Here is an 18,343-nt window from a genome sequence, read left to right on the forward strand (position 1 = left end):
CACACGGTGAATCCCTGTTGCTTACCGTCTTGTTTTTACTGTCAATTTCACATCCATCCATGAAAAACAATAGAATGAAATTTTATTTCATAACTATTCGTTTTATTATTTTTAATAGTAATAATAATGTGGGGGGAAATACTGTCTGTTGTTATACATTGATAATCTTTTGCAACCTTGTACTTCCCAGGGAAATAATTATACAAATGCAGCCTTTTTGAGTCCCCTAGTAAATTTATATTAGAACAAGTTTAACCAGGTTTATGTTTAACAAGTAGGAGTGAGGTTTTGAAATGGTGAGATTTCACGCAGTGTAAAGAGGGCAAGTGAGCACTCTCAAATCTATTGAATATTAATACCTCAATTAAGCTTGGTAATTTTTGAATCTGTGACTTCTGCCTGAACTACTATTTAGATTAATTGAATACAAATGATCATTTACAGGTTCTGATCGGTAAATAAGCTATGTTTAGCAGTATTTGTAAATCATAAAAACTAGTACATGATTAACCACTAGGCTGCAATAGCTGCAAGAACGAAAGCATGCCATGAAACAAATGTTCACAAGATTTGTGGAAGCTGCACTTTATTTGTAAAAGAAAGAGTACACTAATTGTTCTTACATCTTTTAAATACATAAAACAAAACAAAACAAAAAAAGATCCGTGAGGACAACACGTAAATTATTCAGTAAAACTTAGGTCAATTGCGATTTGATTGAATTGCTTTCATATTTCAAACCATCCTTAGCCAACCCCTGGACAAACTGCCTATGTGATATATGTATATATACATAAAAGCACCGATCAACAGTGCTCAAACTGTCTCCCAGTCAGCGATTCTCATATTTTACACTACAAATTTACAGTGATGTCAATAACCCTGTCCGCGACCAATAGCTAGAGGAGCGTCCAGCTCTCGTATCTCAGTGTTCCTGGACTTTTAGAGAGCAGGGTGCTTAACTTGACAAGAAGTCTGAAACATGAGGGCAACTCTTAACATTCAGATCAGGGGCAGCCATTTCTAACGGTCCGTGTGAAATGATGGCATGCCATGCATAATGCAGAACACCTCCCTTCCCAAGTGCAACACTTCACAGTCACGGAGGAAGTGCTTTTCTACTCCAACAAATATCTCATTGCAAAACCCCTAAGCACAGTATCGACTAAACAGTATAACAAACCATTCACTAATGATTACCCTCCCAATAGCCTTGGGCTGCAAACATTTCATCCACGGGAAGTTGTTCTAGACATAAAACTTAGAGAATAGTTAGTGCTCTATCATTTAGCTTACAGGTGTATTTTTCACATAATATCTATTTTAAAAGTCTAAACCTTCATTATACAACCCAACACCCATGAGTAAGGTTGAATTATTATTTATATTTTTTCCCCAATGTACTTCGTAAACTCTCCTTTTTTTTATTTTTTAGGCATTAATCATAAATAAATACAAACGACACGCAAGAAAGGTCTACTGGTGAATACAGTTAAAAGTAAAACTAAAAGATAAAATGTAAAACAAAGTTACTGTTACTATTTCATAACACGTACTATATCAGATGCTGAGTTATACTCCGATTTAGGTCGACATTTGCCACAAGACCTCTCATCAGAAGCTCCCGGTCGAAGGAAGAAAAAAAAAAACAATCTAACAGGAAAATCAAACTATAGCTTCTCAGAACACAAAATATCAAAGTCTCTCAATGCCCTTACCTACCTTAACAGATTATAAAATGTATGAGGAATCCCTTTATGGGCTGAACAGCAGCATCACTTGACATCTTAAACAAATTACGAAATGATTGCAGTATGCTCCCAGTCTTTCAACACACTTGGTTTACATCTTTGACGTCGAGTATGTTGTGGGATCGGTCCTCTGAAGACCATCCCGGCACAGAGGACAGAGCTTAATGGTTTGACATCAGGGAGCAACTTCATTTTGTGTTACATAAACTGCATCTGGAATAAGAAACAATTAAACATACAATTAGAAAGGCGCTTTAAACAATGGTGTGTCAAGTCAACAAGAAACTGGATGAATGAAACTGGTTATTTGATGGGGAAAAAAAGGTGAATAGTCTCTATCACAGGTGGTTGGAAGAGAAAATTAAAGGTGTTGCAGGCTTTTCCAGTATTGACTAGTAATGAACCGTGCTGGGGAAAGTTACTTTTAAAAGTAATGCGTCACACTATTGTGTTACTCCCTAAAAATGTAACTAATTGCGTTACTTAGTTACTTTTTATATAAAGTAATGTGTTTTTCTCACTTGGGCTGGGCTTGCTAATTTGTTTTTGTTGTTTTTTATAAAAAGAAAAAGCTCTATTTTTTGCAAATATAAAAGCTCTTTCACACCAAAATTGAAATGGATAAGTCTCAGGGTTAAGAAAATGCAAATTCACGCCTGTCAGCAGAAATTTGATGTTTATTTAAAGTCATTTTTGCTTATTAGTATGGTTGAATTGGATCATCAAAGGTCAGCAGCAAAGAAATTGGTAAATAAAGTGAGATTAAATACATAAAGTATATTTGTATTTTTTAGGTTTTCATAATATTCTGTGTTTGCATTTGACTTTTTATTCATTTTGAGGAATACTGAATCTGTTCAGGTACAGGTGAGATGACTTAATGCTCACACTAGTCTAGAATTACAATAACCATCACGTTTACTCAGCACACAACGCCTCTGCATCTTACTCCTGATTTCTCTCAACATGGGAAGTGTCAGTCAATATATGGGAAAACCAAATAAATTGCATTACTTATTTAAAAAAAAAAAAAGTAACTTGGAAATTTTGTTGTAAATTTAAAAGTAATTTGAAGTTACTTGAAAAAGTAATCTTCATTACATGTCACCTTACTTGTAATGTGTAACCCCCAACACTGGTACTGAACATGCAATCTACATGTCCGTTCTACATCTAGCAAGAGGCACTAGATGAAACTGAACTGATGACTGCATGCAAGACCATAGGTGAGCACAAACGCATGCGGTACCTAGACAAAAGACGAAGCTCTACAAGAAATCCTTGAGAGAGAGCTGTGCAAAGGGGTCTTGTCCTGGGGCTCTGAGAGGACTCTGACTGGAAGGGCTAGAGGCAGCGGAGGGCTAATGCAGAGAGAATAACACAGAGAGAGAAAGGAAAGAGCTTGGAGTGACAGGGAAAAGCACACGTGGAGGAGGAGAGGAATGATCTGCAGTTTGGGAAGGTGTTCTCGGTCTCATGGCCCATTAACACACAATGGACCATGATAATGTAGAGTGTTAATACAAATCTACATGAACACCTGGAGAGATCGTAGGGATTGTACCTGTGCGCTGGACACTGATCCGAACGGATTGGATGGCCTCATGACAGGCTGTGTGTACATCATTGTGGGCTGGGTCATCATGGTCATGGAGGGCAACTGTGGAGGCTACAAAGATCACAACCATGAGGAATACATTTTCGACAACCTCAATTCAGGCAGCCGGTTTCACAGAAGTACTAACCATGCCATATCCCATCATTCCTGTAGGTGTTGTTGCAGGGAAAGCCATGATAGATGGTGGCTAAAAAAAACAAAGTAGGACTAATGAGAACAAGTTCATCTGATTAATTTCATTACGTTTGTTCTGTTCCAAAACCTTAAGATACCTTGTTTTAGTCAAATCCTAGAATGCACTTCAGTATACTCAGTTAATAAATGGAGGGCAAGGTAAGAAAAATGTTGGTTATGATTTAACAATTCTTTCAATACTGAAAAGCGATGATTAAATGGTTCAATTAGATTGAATTAGATTAGATATAATCTAGATTGATCACTTAAAGGCTGGAATACACTAGGACTTTGTGCACAGATATTTGCCCTGTTTTGCGGTCTGGATGAGTTGCCACTATTTGCCAAAAGCAAGTCTGCAGATTTTGTTCAGTCAAGAGTTGACAATGTGTGATGGGCACAGACTCTTATTTTTTATCTTCAGGCAATGATTTTATCTAGTCAACAGATTTCAAACATGGCTGAAATTTTGAGCCAATTCAAATCCTTAGTTGTTTAGTGTATGATGCCTAGTTTTCTCTGTAAACATTTACAAAGTCAGCAAGTGTGTGATGCCTAGTTCAGTTTAATGTATTCCAGTCTTAAGTTAAGAGTTTAAGTAGCTGCCTATTTAGGCAGTAGGCAGCTCACTAGGTTTTGGAACAGAGACATTTTATTAATATAAAGTACAGCTGTACCATAGAGACAGGGTTCCATGTAGTAGATGGAGCATTCTTGGGTTGCCAATTCATTCCACCAGTTAATTTTTTCTCTCCTGGTTGGTTCCAGTGGATATCACTGTGAAAACAGTTGGCTAATGTTAACACCAAACCAGAATATGAAAATGTATTATAACTTTCAGAAAGGCTATAATGAGCATCAGAAAGGGCAACATTCTTACTTTTTAGTGGTACCATTTCCAATACCCAGATCTGTAAGTGAGATATGTATTTCACAAAGGTTTTAAAGAGGTACACTTAAAAAATGTAAAAATAAAGGGGCCATTCACACTGAACACATTTCCATTGTCTTTCTATGTAAACACACTAGACAGACGTCTATGACCACTTCGCTCGCATCTTTGTGTACTGTGTATAATTATTTTGTATATATAAATACACACACATCATGTATATTTAATGTAAAAATGCATTCTGTGTGAATGGACCCTAACAATGTACTATATCTTGATTTGAGCATAATTCCCTAACAACACTAGATTATGCAAACCTCTAAATAATTAACACTTACTTCCAACAAGGTTGGCCAAGGAAGAATCCAGGTCGTCTGAAACCAGTTTATCTGGGAGCTGATTGGAGGACTGATTTAAACCGGCCACGGTGGGTTTCAAAATTCCTGCTGTGGACATTCACAAGTGAGAAAGGCGAGTATATTTTTATAGCATATTTAATACACAGTGTGGCGATTCAAAATGCTTTACATAGGCATAAGGAATAACATTTTATACGGTAAATTTAGAAACTACTGATTACATTTAAAGAATTGTACAAGTTGATCTTTTTCCAAGTTGTTTTATTTGATTTTGAGTAAAATGTCAAATGCCTTACCATCTGTATCCAGGCTATTGGACGAGGCAGCTTTAGTACCAAAAACAGACTCAAAATCAACATGCAGCTCGCCTGAGCTCTGTGGAGGGATTTGTGGAGCTCCGTATCCTTCAAAAGGCACAAAAATCTATTTAAGCCCTCTTACAACACACACAATATAGATTAGGACACCATTTGAAGAATGGCCAGTATCAAAATGACTAAATCCGAGTGCTGCCAATAAGTGGACTAGTACCCATGGTCACATGTCAGAGTTAGTGGAGGGTAAACTACAGACATGCACAAGACATCCTGCAAAAGTACAAGAACCACTACTTGCTCACAAGAACAGTGTTAGGGTGCTTTCACACTGGCAATTTAGTCCGAAACGGGGGCACGGTTCGCATGAAAAATTGGTAATGTGAAAACTGGAACTAACACGCTCGGGCTCGGACCCCAGTGTGAAAGCCCCCTTAAAGGGATAGTTCACCAAAAATGCAAAATTGTGTCATCATTTACTCAATGTGTATGCCTACTGTAGATCATAAAAGGTGAATTATTTAAAATAATTTCTGGCTGTCAAACTCCGAAAAGCACCATCAAAAAAGCATCACGAGGGTGAGTAAATGATGAAAGAATTGTCATTTTTAGGTCTTTAATAGGCCTTTAAGGATCTGGTTTTGAATGGTGATAGATCATGTTAGATCAGACAGCATTATAGACGAAGGAAAACATATTTCACAAAGGGGTGGAGGGGTGGGGGGGGTGGGGGCAGCGTCACACAAGGCAACCTCCAGCCACAGGCTCCCTACCTCTGAATAGGCCTGCTACAGTGGAGGGCTCAGACTGGAAGGGAGAGGGGTTTGGGAGATGCTGGACCATAGACGGTTGACCAAACGAGTCTGACAGGCAGGCGGGGAGAAACAACACAGCAAGCATTACAGACATAAAGACATTATAGATTCAAATTGGATTAGTAAAGAGCGTATTTAAATAGAAATATTAAGACAAAGCCATGTGCAGAAGGCAAACATCATCCAGCAGGGATGATCACAGGATAGTCCCTGTACACTGCTTCAATGCCCCTATGTTTCCTGACAGAGGGGAAACATAGGTGGGATGGTTTGCCATCATGGTACCTGAGATTAAGTGCTCTATCCGAACAGTGCGTTTGTAATTGGTTGATACAGATGAACTTGAATCAATAAAGGGATTGTACTGATCTATGGTAAAAAAGGAAAAACAAGCATTCACTTATAGCTAAAGCAAAAGTAGACTGAGGTGAAAACTGGAATGAAATATGGTTTTCTAACAAACTTTTCTTGTTTCAGAATCAAGTAACGTCTATTTTTATGAATAGTATATATTATGATTAGGGCTGTCAGATGATTAAAATATTTATTTGCAATTATTGTCCTTATGACAGGGTTCCACTCATGGGTGATATTTCACTAGTTGACCTTCGACAAATATTAAATTTCACCATACAAAGACTGATTTTTATTTTAATTTTTTACAAATCACATGCGTTAATGCATCACCTTTGATAGCCCTAATTTGATATATACTACCATTCAAAAGTCTGGGTTCAGTTTTTTTTTTTCTTGGAAATAAATTATAACTTTTATTCAGCAAGGATATGTTAAATTGATCAAAAGTCACAGTGAAGATATATTTTTTTAAATTCTATTTCAGAATATACTTTCTATTCATCAAATAATCCTTAAAAAAACTCACGGTTTCCACAAACTTTAAGCAGCTCAGCTGTTTTTGACATAGATAATAATAATAATGTGTTGCTAGTGCACCAAATCAGCATATTAGAATGATTTCTGATGAGACTTCTTTCAAATAAATTCATCTTACTGACCCCAAACTTTTGAATAGTAGTGTATGTAACCTATTGTTTCTTTACAGTTAGATGTTGGAAGTTGGGCAAAGTAATCTATATAGTCTACATCTTGCTTTTAACAAGCATTTAACATGCTTTTTTTTTTCCTGGGTCTCACGCTACCTACACCCACTTTAATTTCAGCTATCGAGATAAACCCTGTAATTAATGAAACAGCCCTATTTTAACAGAGCCAAAACAAAGCTCTGTGTCTACAAACATTTTTTTAAATGTGATCTATAGCACTGCCACCTAACCTCTATTTAGTCTCCAATTACAGACTGCATTCTTACTCCGACGTCGAGTTCAACTGGACCGAACTTAATCAGAGGATTCCTGATTTGACACAACAGGATACTGTGCATGCGAAACGAGGGACTTTCAGCGAACCAAAAAACTCAAACTAATAAAACACTTTGGATGGGTGGGTTGGAAGAAAGAATCTAAGGCATGTTTACCACCAAAAATCTCATGACCTGATGTCCTAGAGGAGAAACTAACACCATCTGATGACATAACGGGTAGATGAGCACCATCAACAACAAGTTTGGTTAGGAAAGGGTTTAGGTTTGGAATGGAGTCATCTACAGCTTCAGAAGAAGAGAAAGGATCTGAGCAGGCAAAAGGAGAGAGAAAGAGTCGAAGAGAAGGACATTAGGACGAGACTCAAGTTAACAGAAAAGACTACAGCATGCTGAATCTCTGACACGCAGTCACATGCAAAGGATCTCACCTCCCCATGCCGTGGCCACAGAGGGTCCAGGCTGCATGCCCGCCTGAAAGTTAGTCTGCATGTTGAAGAGGTCGCTCTCCATCTTCAGGGCACTGAGTAACAGAAAACAAAAACGCCAATTTACCCAAGAGAGGTTCAGGTAGATGAATAAAGGATACGTTTACACGACAACGATGTACTAAAAACGGAAACGTTTTTCCTTTGCGTCTTTGAAACCTCTCGCGTACAGACGACAACGTTGTCTAAACGATACCCGTTAACATGGATCTGCGAAAATTAAAGAAAAAAACAACGCTGTTTTATGCATGCCAGGCCAGTAGTTGGCGATGTCACTTTGTGCTATATAGACTGATCTCGTAATACACATACGATATCACCGTTTTCGCAATTTTGCCATTTTTGAAGTTTTCATGCCCCCAAATCGACCTCGTCATGTGAATTATGTCATGTAAACACCACCTAAGATACAGGTGTTTGTACTGAAATTCGGCACACAAATTTGCTGCAACCGTTTAGTGAATTTGCCACTGGTCGAGCACAAACCATGCTTGTTTTTTTTATCTCAAGCCATAAAGAAAAATATCTAGAGAATCATAGCTAACCCATTGGAGCAGCTGGGAGTGGAGAACAGGTCTATGGCAGGAGCTGTGCTGATGCATGCTGCTGTGGTGGAGACTGGAGAAGTGTCTGTCGTAGCAAACGAAGGCCTCTTGGAGAGCTCCTTCAGCCTCTGTTCCTGATTAAAAAGAGCACAAGCCAAGAAACCTTTTAGACAGGAAGGAGCCATCTGATTGGTATGTAACCACTTTTCATTCATTAGTGTGATGCTTAGGGGTTGAAATCTGAAATCTGTGATCTCACATTTTGAAATCTGTGATAACAAGCTCATAATTGTTAAAACAATTATCTGAATCCTTTTTCTTTTTTTGGTATAAATGCAAAACATCCTCATGTCGTTCCTAAACCATAAGACTTTCATTCATCTTCGGAACACAAATGCAGATCTTTTTTGATGAAATCTGAGAGCTTTCTGTCCCTCCATTGACAGCTACGCAACTATCACTTTGACACTTAAAAAGTTCATAAAGAGATCATAAAACATGAATTGAGTGGTTTAGTCCAAATTTTCTGAAGAGACAAGATCGCTTTATATGATAAACAGATTGAATTTAGGCTTTTATTCATAAATAAACATTCAGCAACTCACACACCAGTTGTGGTAAACAGAAGTATCAGTTAACAAAAAAAGTAATAAATAAGTAATAAAAGTATCAGGTAACAGACTATCCCTTTAAATAAAAAATATGGTCATACTTTGTCCCTTATAAGTGCAAAGATGTATGCTGAAACTGTCCAAAATGCTGTATTAACAGTTTTTTACTGTTAAAAAAATAAATGTAGATAGTCATTTGCAAAGTACAGCATTTTTAGAAAATACATCACCTATTAGCCAGAGATTTACTGTAAATTCACACAAACACAAAATTACATGAGTTGCACATATAACTAGAAAACAGCAATCTATAATTAACAGAACACCCACGAAGAACAAATACTGGAAATCCTTTTCCCCGGTGGGTGAAATTATTTCTGAAATGGGTCCTGTTATGTACCTTTAGTGCTTTTAATCGCGCCTGCTCCTCCTCCAGAGCTGCCTGCTTTTCCCTTTCATCCACTTTGGTGAAAGACATGCCAGTGTTGGCCAGAGATGACACAGCATTGGAGAGTGTGCTTGCCCTACAAAAGTCGGGGACAGATAAATTGAGCTTCTGCGCGTATGAGAGAAAATCACACTTGGAGTATATTGAACTACTGCATTTGTCAAGTACGCCGCTCTTATAGGTATAAATCTATCGAGAGATTCAAGACCCATCGATACAATGCATCTGTTAGCACTCATTTATTTGTATTCAGCTCTGAGCGTGACACATGAATGGCCCACCTGCTGGCGGCGGTGGAGTCCTTCACCTTCTTCCCTTCTAATGAAGCCAAGTGTTGCTCCAGGGCATCCAAAAGACTGCTGGGGGCCTGAGGGAACGCACAAACATTTACTCAAGAATAACCACCAATAAAAAGACAAAATAGCTTGACATTTATAGGCAATAAGAATTAAAAGGTGCAGAGGAGTGCAGAAAAGAGTGAGAAAAGTACTTACACACACCGTAAACTGAAGATGGACAGAAGGTGGAAAGATAAAGGGAAATACAGAATATAAAGGTGGTCTTGGTCAGACATATAATGCATGAGTTTCAAAGCAGCTATCTGCCCTTATGTATGGCTATGACGGCATTTGCGCTAGATATATAATCTGTCCTTTTCAAGTGTCTGTTTAATTCATTCGTGACTTAGTCCTGAGTGTTACTGTATATAACAACCCGCTCTCACTCCCAAGGCGTCACATACTGTTGCTTGGGCAAAAGCCCTGCTTGTCACAATGTAGATGCCAATAGTGAATAAACATTACTATCATCGTTATCATCATTTTGCTGGCTGAAATATGCCCATGCTGTAAATTATACTGTATATAATTGAGTGAGAACCCGTTGCATATACTCTGAGTCAATATACTTATAATAGAATCATGACTCCCACAGTTATCTCTATAATTACTATTCTCAAATCTCCACTGAGCCCATAACACCTTTATTTGCTGTAGACAGGGAACAGTTAAGAGAGAAAAGGTAAGAAATCTTTAGTGACATGCGCATCCTAATGAGCTGCATGCTTCTTTCGGAAATGCATTTGTGCAAGGTAAAGTAAAAAAAGCAGAACAGCTTCAGAAAATCCTCAGGATCGTTAATAATGCAGAAAGAGTGCAGGTGTTAAAGTCAGAATAAAAGTGCGGTCTTACCTGAGACAGGTCAGGTATGTCCCCACGGTCTATTCCCACCTGCTGTGAGGCGAGCAGAACAAGTATGTTACATAACGCTCTTTTAATGAAGTACCTTGCCTCCAGAACAACACATGAGAATCTCACCTCTGCCACTTTGAGGAACTCTGAGATCCTGGTCATTCGGGTAAGGAATTTCTTGTAGATGTCCAAACCCTCTTTACACTGTACTTTTTTCATATCAAAGTACTTTTCTGTGAAAGGAAGATAAAGAAGCACCCATTACCAATCAGCACAATGCCGTTATTTGCATGTGTAGAAATTAAAATAGATCACACGGGTTATGTCACTTTTTTTCATTTCAATTTAATCTGCAAATAGGATGAAAAAATTGCTACTGAATTTGACCTTCTTTTTTTTTTAGACAGGGGGAAGTACAGGAAAAGGGAAAATATGCAATCAGGGCATGATGCAGGCTGAATCTGAACCCGCGTAACTGTAAGTACAACTTCTTGTGAGCATGTGCACTACTGCACCACAACTTTTTGTTAAATTTCAAGAGCTTAAACATTCAAATCTTTAATGTACATCTTGCATTTAAAAGTAAAATGAGTGTATTTATACAATACATGGTTTATTTATTTAGTATTGAGAAGAAAGCATCATGAAGAACCTACCCAATAAGTTTATTATCCCTTCATTGTAAGCTGCAAAAAGTCGGATGGAGTCTTTGAAAAGAAGCATGAAGGCTGCATTAATAACCCCATTGGTAAGTTCATTGGCATTGACCTGGGCAAACAGAAAAAAATATTTTCATAAACATAAGCCACACAAATGCTTTGCTGCTACAAAGAAAAGCCCCTGTCAGACATACCGTTTTTACTGGTAAATTACCGTTAAGAGTTCATGTGTGATCAGGACCTTTTCAAAAATACCGGTAAATTGGTTCTGGCAATTTACCCATATGAGAATTTGTAATATTACCAGTAAATTACTAGTATTATATTGTGTGCGAACAAGGAATGAAGATAACCGGTATAAGCATGTACAAGGTCAGAACGTGCTGATGTAAGAAGTTTGCTTTGGGCCAATCATAAAGCCCTGTTGGAGCCATTTACGTTAAGTTCCGTGCCAATTAGCTGTTTTTGTATGGGTGCGTCTCAATCAGATTCCTAGTTCAGTAGTCAGGGCATTGATCAGGGAGTCAACCATTTTAAAGGCTGTCTCAATCACAAAATCATTCCTAAAACGTTCACTCCTTTTAGTCCCACAAGCCACAATTAAAAACCAGGGAGCATCGATGGTCACTATGTTCCCTTAACAGAGGTTCTGAAGCGTGAAGCAAATCACGTGAGCCAACTCACTAGACATAATGACAGTCATCAATAGAGAGTCATCAGTATCCCATGTGTAGAGAGCCGTACTGTCCCTACCAGTGCTTGAATTCGTGAACACAATATACGGATACACAACTTTGGAAGCTAGGGAGCTGATTGAGACGGACCCTGTGTAAACATGCGCTAGACGGACGTCTGACCGTTGTGCCGCCTCCACGTCTCTGCTTTCTTTTCCATTCATCAGTGCTGCGGCTCAGCAGTTATTGCGTACTATGGTAACTGCGATACTATAGTAACTATTATGTGCCTCGTGTTTTTAAAAGCAAAAAAACGTGTTCTGTGTGATTATCCCCTTATGCCTGTCACTTAGAAATTTTTACTAAAATTAAACTTAAGTGCTGATCTCTTCATCCAGATCGATGAAGAAAACAGCTCAGCGTTTAAAGGTCATTTCCAATTATTGATATCACAGAGTCTAACGTGTGAATGGTTTCTTACTGGTAAAAAGACGGAACGCCGTTGCTTGTGTGAACAGCACATGTGTGTATTTACCGGAAAAGTCGTTCTGGTAATTTACCGGGATTGCTGTGTGAAAGGGACTATAAGCAAAATGCATATATGTAGATCAGCTGTCAGTTTTCTGCATTCTAACTTACATTGAAGTCAAGAAGGGCATCCATCTGGTTCTGTATAATAGGGATGGTTTTAAGGAGCTTCTCTGTGTTCATGGTTCTCATCACTCCGTCCACCCTTAAGGAGAAGATTTTAAAATATAGGTCAAATGACATTGGGGGATCAGTGCATGGAGGTTTAGTGGATGATCCAGTGCAATGACTTCAAACATTTAATGCAAGCGCTTCATAACTAGTGCTGTTGCACAAATCCCCCTTAAATGATTTAGAACAAAAACTACAGCTAAGGCTAAAAAAAAATCATTGTATCGAGTGAACAATTTACTGGTCAAATGAATCACTGTTGGAGTTACATAATGCACTTAATGCAAAAGTCAGCACACATTAGAAAAGAAAGCAGAAATTAGAAACTACCTTCAAAGTTGTATTATAAAATGTATTAAAAAAACGTCCTACCCACGCTTTACTTTCGTGAAGTCAAATGCCACCTGTCGATACGAAACGGCCTTCTCGTTCAGATATCGACTATACCTCCGAATGAATGTTGACATATCGTAACCTAGGGAGACACCGATAAAGATGACTGTTAAGAAATAAATTATTTAAAAAATAATAAATGAACATAATGTTATAAATATTATCAAACTGATTCAATTAATTCACAATTTATTACAAGTCAAATAGTGCATCAAAGAAGAACAAAGCCTCTGTAGAGTGTGAAATAAATGTGTATAGTTCAATACTGTACCTTGTAGGCCACTTTTGTCCAGGAAATTACTGAGGTTGAATAATGTGTTCCTTGAGGCCAAGTACTGAATAAATCGCTGGAACCAAAGTGATAAATTAAAAGATGTTTAATGCATGCAATTATTTGCAGATCTTAACTTGTTAGCTTGATTAAAAAGCAGATAGATCTCCCACAGTCACGCACCTCGTTCCCATATACCATGAGGTGATGTGTTGTGATTAGGGACTTAAAGACCACCACCCAACTGGTGTTGGTGGTTCTCTCGAACAAAGAGTCTGCCAGCTGAGGAATGTTCACATTCATCTCATTGGTACAGTGTATCAGGTCTACAACAGAAACAGAGGTTTCCATTACCTAATGACGTTAATAACTGGGTGAACGGGCAAGAATCCAGTCAACGAAACAGACTGCAATGTTATAGAGCTTAAAATGTAATAAATAAAAGGATTAACATGCATTAGACAACATAAAACAGAACAATAATAATCTGTGGAGAGCGTCCACATAAATAAGCATTACGCAGGAGCTGCGCAGGAATTCCACAGCCCACTATTAACTGTGCTGGTGGACTTTCTTGATGAAATGTTTAATGCACTTCTGCAAATATACTTTAGGGGAATGACATTTTTGTGGTGTAGTATTCACATAGATGGTGATGTAGTGCAGTTTCTGATGGACTTCTTCTTTCTGAATGAATGAGGTTGACTTCAATCGTGTGGTTGGTTGGTTTGGTGTGAGACAGCTGCCTCCACAGCACTGCCAACTTTGATTCACTCCTACTCCTGAGAAACAAAGCCCTCACCACAAAAGATGTCAAGATCATTTAATCTGTTCTATCGCTATAGGTCTATCTGGCGAAAAAGAAGTTAATCTTTGGTTGGTGGAAAGGACCATAAGTAACCATAATTTATGTGATATATATACACTGATCTATATAATGACATGTCATTCTATATAGATCAGTGGATATATACTGTAACTTGAAGGGGTAATTTACCCACCAAAATAATGTATAAAAAAAAACGCATCATGACTTTCTTCTGTGGAACATAAAACACATTTTGAGAAAATGTCATACAATGGGTGTTTTGTCCATACAATGGAAGACAGTGGGCAACAAAATTGTTATCAACATTCTTAAAAACAGTGTTATTTTAGTATCGCTGAGATACTATTATAGTTGTTATTCATATTTTCTGTTTTTATTTTAAGTACAATTATAGAAATTTTGTTGTGTTTTTGTCATTTTTATCAGATAAATAAATAGGTTTATATTCATATTCCAGTTACTTTAGTTCATCAATTTAAAGCTGCAGTCCGTAACTTTTTTGGGTTAAAAATTATCCAAAATAATTTTTTACACATAACAAGACAGTGTTCAAAACTATCTGCTTGCCTTTGCTCGATTCAAAACGGTAAGCTTGTAATAATGTTTTTAATTCCAGTGGTACTGGTGGATTTCCATGGGAAATTCGAGCATGTCTTTGCGTCATTACGTCACATCTGTACACTTAAAGGGGGGGGTGAAATGCTATTTCATGCATACTGAGTTTTTTACACTGTTAAAGAGTTGGATTCCCATGCTAAACATGGACAAAGTTTCAAAAATTAAGTTGTACGTTTGATGGAGTATTTCTGTGCCAAAAATACTCCTTCCGGTTTGTCACAAGTTTCGGAAAGTTTTTTTTCGAGTATGGGCGTGTGTGACGTCAGATGGGGCACTTCTCCCGGAAGGGCGCGCGCGCACCCGTAGACCAGAGCGAGAGAGCGAAAGCAGTACGCCCATCAAAGCGCTGTGCTCGGCTTTAGGGAAGTCATCGGCTGCGCTGCCCAGTTCGACGCCGGATTTGCAGATCTTCTAATGCTTAAGGATGGAGCAGTCCCAACGATAAAGGTTCACGGTCGTGCGTTGGAACCGCAGGCCGTGAGTAAAACTGCTTCAAATGTCTGTGTGTTGTTAGCTATCGCGTAAGCACAGCAAGTAAACAACATGATCACGTATAGTTAATGTTGTCGTGATTCTTTCGCTCCGCCCACACGGCACGCCTCCAGCCGCTCGGTTTTTTCCGGAAAGACTCGGTACAGCCTATCTTTCTTTTATAAATATAATAAAACTAAAGACTTTTTGGAGATATGAAGGATGCAATAATACTCTATAGGTACTCAAGATTAACAAGAGATTGACTGAAACTGAGTGTTTCACCCCCCCTTTAAAGAAGGTGTCCCGGCTAGTAGGCTATGTTGCGTGTGAGGATGTTGGAGGTGGAGATTTAAAGCCTTTTCTAGCAGCACTTGATATAATTAAACTTATCAATTTGATGGCGGATCCAGAAAGGTTCAAACGACAATCACCAGTGACAACTGGAGATTCACCCGTTATAAAATGCAAAAGACCACCATGACTTCGGAGCGGCTACAGACAAAAAGAGACTGCAACCGGCCCATGAGAAAACAAGGATAAATATCGGAAGGGCATTAAATGTAGTCACACAATGCTGATGTTATTAACATTAATAATTTGAGAACAAAGTATAATTTGCATGGTTTGACGTGATATGATAAGCGATCGTTAGATTTAATCAGCGCGATTTACTGCAATGCGTTTTTTCCCTTAGTTGGTCAGAACAAAAGTGGTTGTTAATTAGAGATGACATTTTCCGGTGAAAATTCTTATGTTGGTCATGCTTCTAAAAAGTAGAATCCGTGATTGCGAATGACAGTATCCACACCACCAGCACGGCGACTGACAGCCGCACATTCTCCTCAAAACATTGGATTCATCCGCGCTGTGCCGTGCCGAGGCACAACCCGCGTGAAGTTGATTATACCGCTAATAACTGCAATTGCAGATTTCGAACAGAGATGGCGACAAAGAGGAAAAACTACGGACTGCAGCTTTAAACTAAATACTTAATGTTGCCCTTTTTATTTTATTTCAGTTAAAGATTATTTTATTTCAAGTAACAAACGTTTTTATATGTTTTTTGTTAACTATAATAACTCTGCTTCAGAATATCTTCTTTTTTGTTCCAAAAAAGAAACAGTCACACAGGTTTGCAACGACACGAGTGTGAGTAAATCATGACCGAATTTTCATTTTTGGTTGAACTTTCCCTTCAAATAGACCGTTGATTAAAATTACAGAGGCATCTTTAGTTATCATAAAGTCTCAGATAAAGACAGAAAAAAAGACAGAAGTTTCTACAAAAATCATTCTGTAAAAAAAAACATTAAATTCAATTCCCTCACTAAACTAAAAGGTGTGAATGGGTCCAGCAGGCAGACAATTTTATTTTCCTTTTTAAAAGTCCTAACTACAGTCCTTCAAACATGTCATAGCTTGTCTTATAACGCTGTAAGAACATAATGAAAGAATAGTCAGGCCTGGCTGAGACAGACGTAAATAGAGATCTATTCTGAAGACTTACAGACTTACTAGACTGGCACTAGACCAGCAGTTCTTAAAGGGTTAGCTAGTTCACACAAAAACGAAAATTGTGTCATTAATGCCTAATTACTCACCCTCATGTTGCTCCAAACCCGTAAGACTTTCGTCCATCTTCGTGCAAGAACCAATTCTCGTGTTACGCGGCACGTTTGAGCTTCCGCAAGAACTAAAGAGGTTTGTTCTTGTGCGTCAAGCATGGTTGAGCTTCTCTTCACTGATGAATGTTTAAATGTGAATAAAAGACTAAATTCTATCTGACTAAACCGTTCAAATCATATGGATTAGTTAAAAAAATTATGAACTTTTTTATGAACTTTTTGAAGCGTCAAATTGGTAACTTTGCGTAGCTGTCAACGGAGGGACAGGTTTCATCAAAAAGTTATTTATTTGCGTTTCGAAGATGAACAAAAGTCTTGCGGGTTTGGACCGACATGAGGGTGAGTAATAAATGACAGCAAACTATCCCTTTAAAGAAGATACACAGCATTTACTGACATCATCTGTGGGTTTGTAACCAACTGGACATGATAATCAAATGAACACAAAACACCTTCCTTACATTAACCTGTGCACAACATGTTTTTCATGCAAGAAAAACAACAGCGCTGATTTATTTCTCCCCAATGAGCATTATATGGAATTAACATTTAACCAGCATTAACCATTATGGCAATGCTGAGGAGGTCTACATGAGGTCCTAAACTAGATTAAGAGCATTTAAAAAGCATTTAAAACATTTATTAATATTATTATGGAATCAAACTTAATGGAAATCCACGTATTCTTGCTTACATACAAACAGCAATAATGCACATATACACAGTCCTGCTTCAATACAGCTGAAAGTGATTCAATATCAGTTTGTCATAAATGGCCTGTATTTCCAATATTATTATCAGGAGTCTGTCTAAAGCACATTAGCTTAGCACAGCCTGGGCCTGCCCATTGTACAATAGCCGAAAATCGTAGCCATAACAATCAAAGCAACAGCTGTACACACGTTCATCCTCGCAATTTCATTTTAAACACAGCTGCTGATACTTACAATCCAAGTGTTTCTTTTTAGGGCCCATTATTTCGTGCGTTGTTGCCTTGCAGACAGTTTTGGAAACGGCTGATCCAGTAACGCTATGCTGAGCAGCAGTTATCCTGTCTGTAATGCTCTGCCCAGACATTTTCAAAGCTTTCCAGCGATCAAGAATCCAGTAATATGTATGATGAATATTGAAATTCAAACTGCAACTAAATAGTGTTCACAGTTCCCGGTCGACCTCCTGCCGTACGATACTAGTATACGGGGGAGACAAAGATTGGTCGGACAAGAGGAGGCAGATGGGAAGCCTTGCACACAGTTATCCGCTGCGCGAGACGATGATGAATCCAGAAATGATGTTAGCGAATATCTCGCGCGGAATTCTTACATTGTTACGGGCTTCAATCGCGCGTTGTAAAGGCTCGTGACTCATCTCTCATGTCTCGGACACTAATCCCGCTGTTCAACCGCCGCCTGTCTTATTCGTGTAAGCCCGCAGGATTGAAGAGCAGCGAAGGCAAATGGCGGGCCTGTGCTGTTCCATGAGAGCTGGAGGAATATAGGACACTGACCGCTGATGCTGCTGATCCAGGATCAGGCTGAACACCTTCATTACAAATGC

General features: G+C 38.3%; 1 protein-coding gene across 36 annotated transcripts; it reads right to left on the bottom strand.

Moving 5' to 3' along the window:
• Positions 1-1,410: 1,410 nt before the first annotated feature.
• On the bottom strand, positions 1,411-18,343 carry picalmb (phosphatidylinositol binding clathrin assembly protein b). Of its 36 annotated transcripts, none has more exons than XM_084418764.1 (24): positions 17,734-18,303; positions 13,424-13,566; positions 13,241-13,316; positions 12,949-13,051; positions 12,517-12,610; positions 11,201-11,312; positions 10,671-10,777; positions 10,545-10,586; positions 9,849-9,860; positions 9,636-9,721; positions 9,307-9,430; positions 8,296-8,423; positions 7,694-7,785; positions 7,419-7,571; positions 6,209-6,292; positions 5,882-5,971; positions 5,091-5,198; positions 4,774-4,881; positions 4,424-4,454; positions 4,221-4,320; positions 3,497-3,556; positions 3,316-3,420; positions 3,001-3,112; positions 1,411-1,964 (listed from the first exon to the last, which is right to left on the bottom strand). In XM_084418764.1, exons 1-23 carry the CDS (start codon positions 17,861-17,863, stop codon positions 3,020-3,022), a joined length of 2,181 nt encoding a protein of 726 aa, XP_084274890.1. In that variant the 5' UTR covers positions 17,864-18,303; the 3' UTR covers positions 1,411-1,964; positions 3,001-3,019. The 36 variants fall into 36 exon arrangements, with proteins under 36 accessions (XP_084274890.1, XP_084274879.1, XP_084274909.1 ...); XM_084418753.1 differs by having other exon boundaries at positions 8,296-8,429; XM_084418783.1 differs by lacking the exon at positions 9,849-9,860.

This window comes from Rutilus rutilus (genome assembly GCF_951802725.1).
Source record: "Rutilus rutilus genome assembly, chromosome: 9".
NCBI classification, from domain to species: Eukaryota; Metazoa; Chordata; class Actinopteri; order Cypriniformes; family Leuciscidae; genus Rutilus; species Rutilus rutilus.

What these genes read in the sequence shown, in the direction of transcription:
- picalmb (XM_084418753.1), bottom strand. Translation starts at nt 17,863, where the DNA reads ATGTCTGGGCAGAGCATTACAGACAGGATAACTGCTGCTCAGCATAGC. An exon ending in GGACAAAAGTGGCCTACAAG is followed by an intron (nt 13,052 to 13,240) that starts GTACAGTATTGA and finishes GTGTCTCCCTAG; the next exon opens with GTTACGATATGTCAACATTC. An exon ending in AGGTCATGAGATTTTTGGTG is followed by an intron (nt 6,293 to 7,418) that starts GTAAACATGCCT and finishes TTTTTACCATAG; the next exon opens with ATCAGTACAATCCCTTTATT.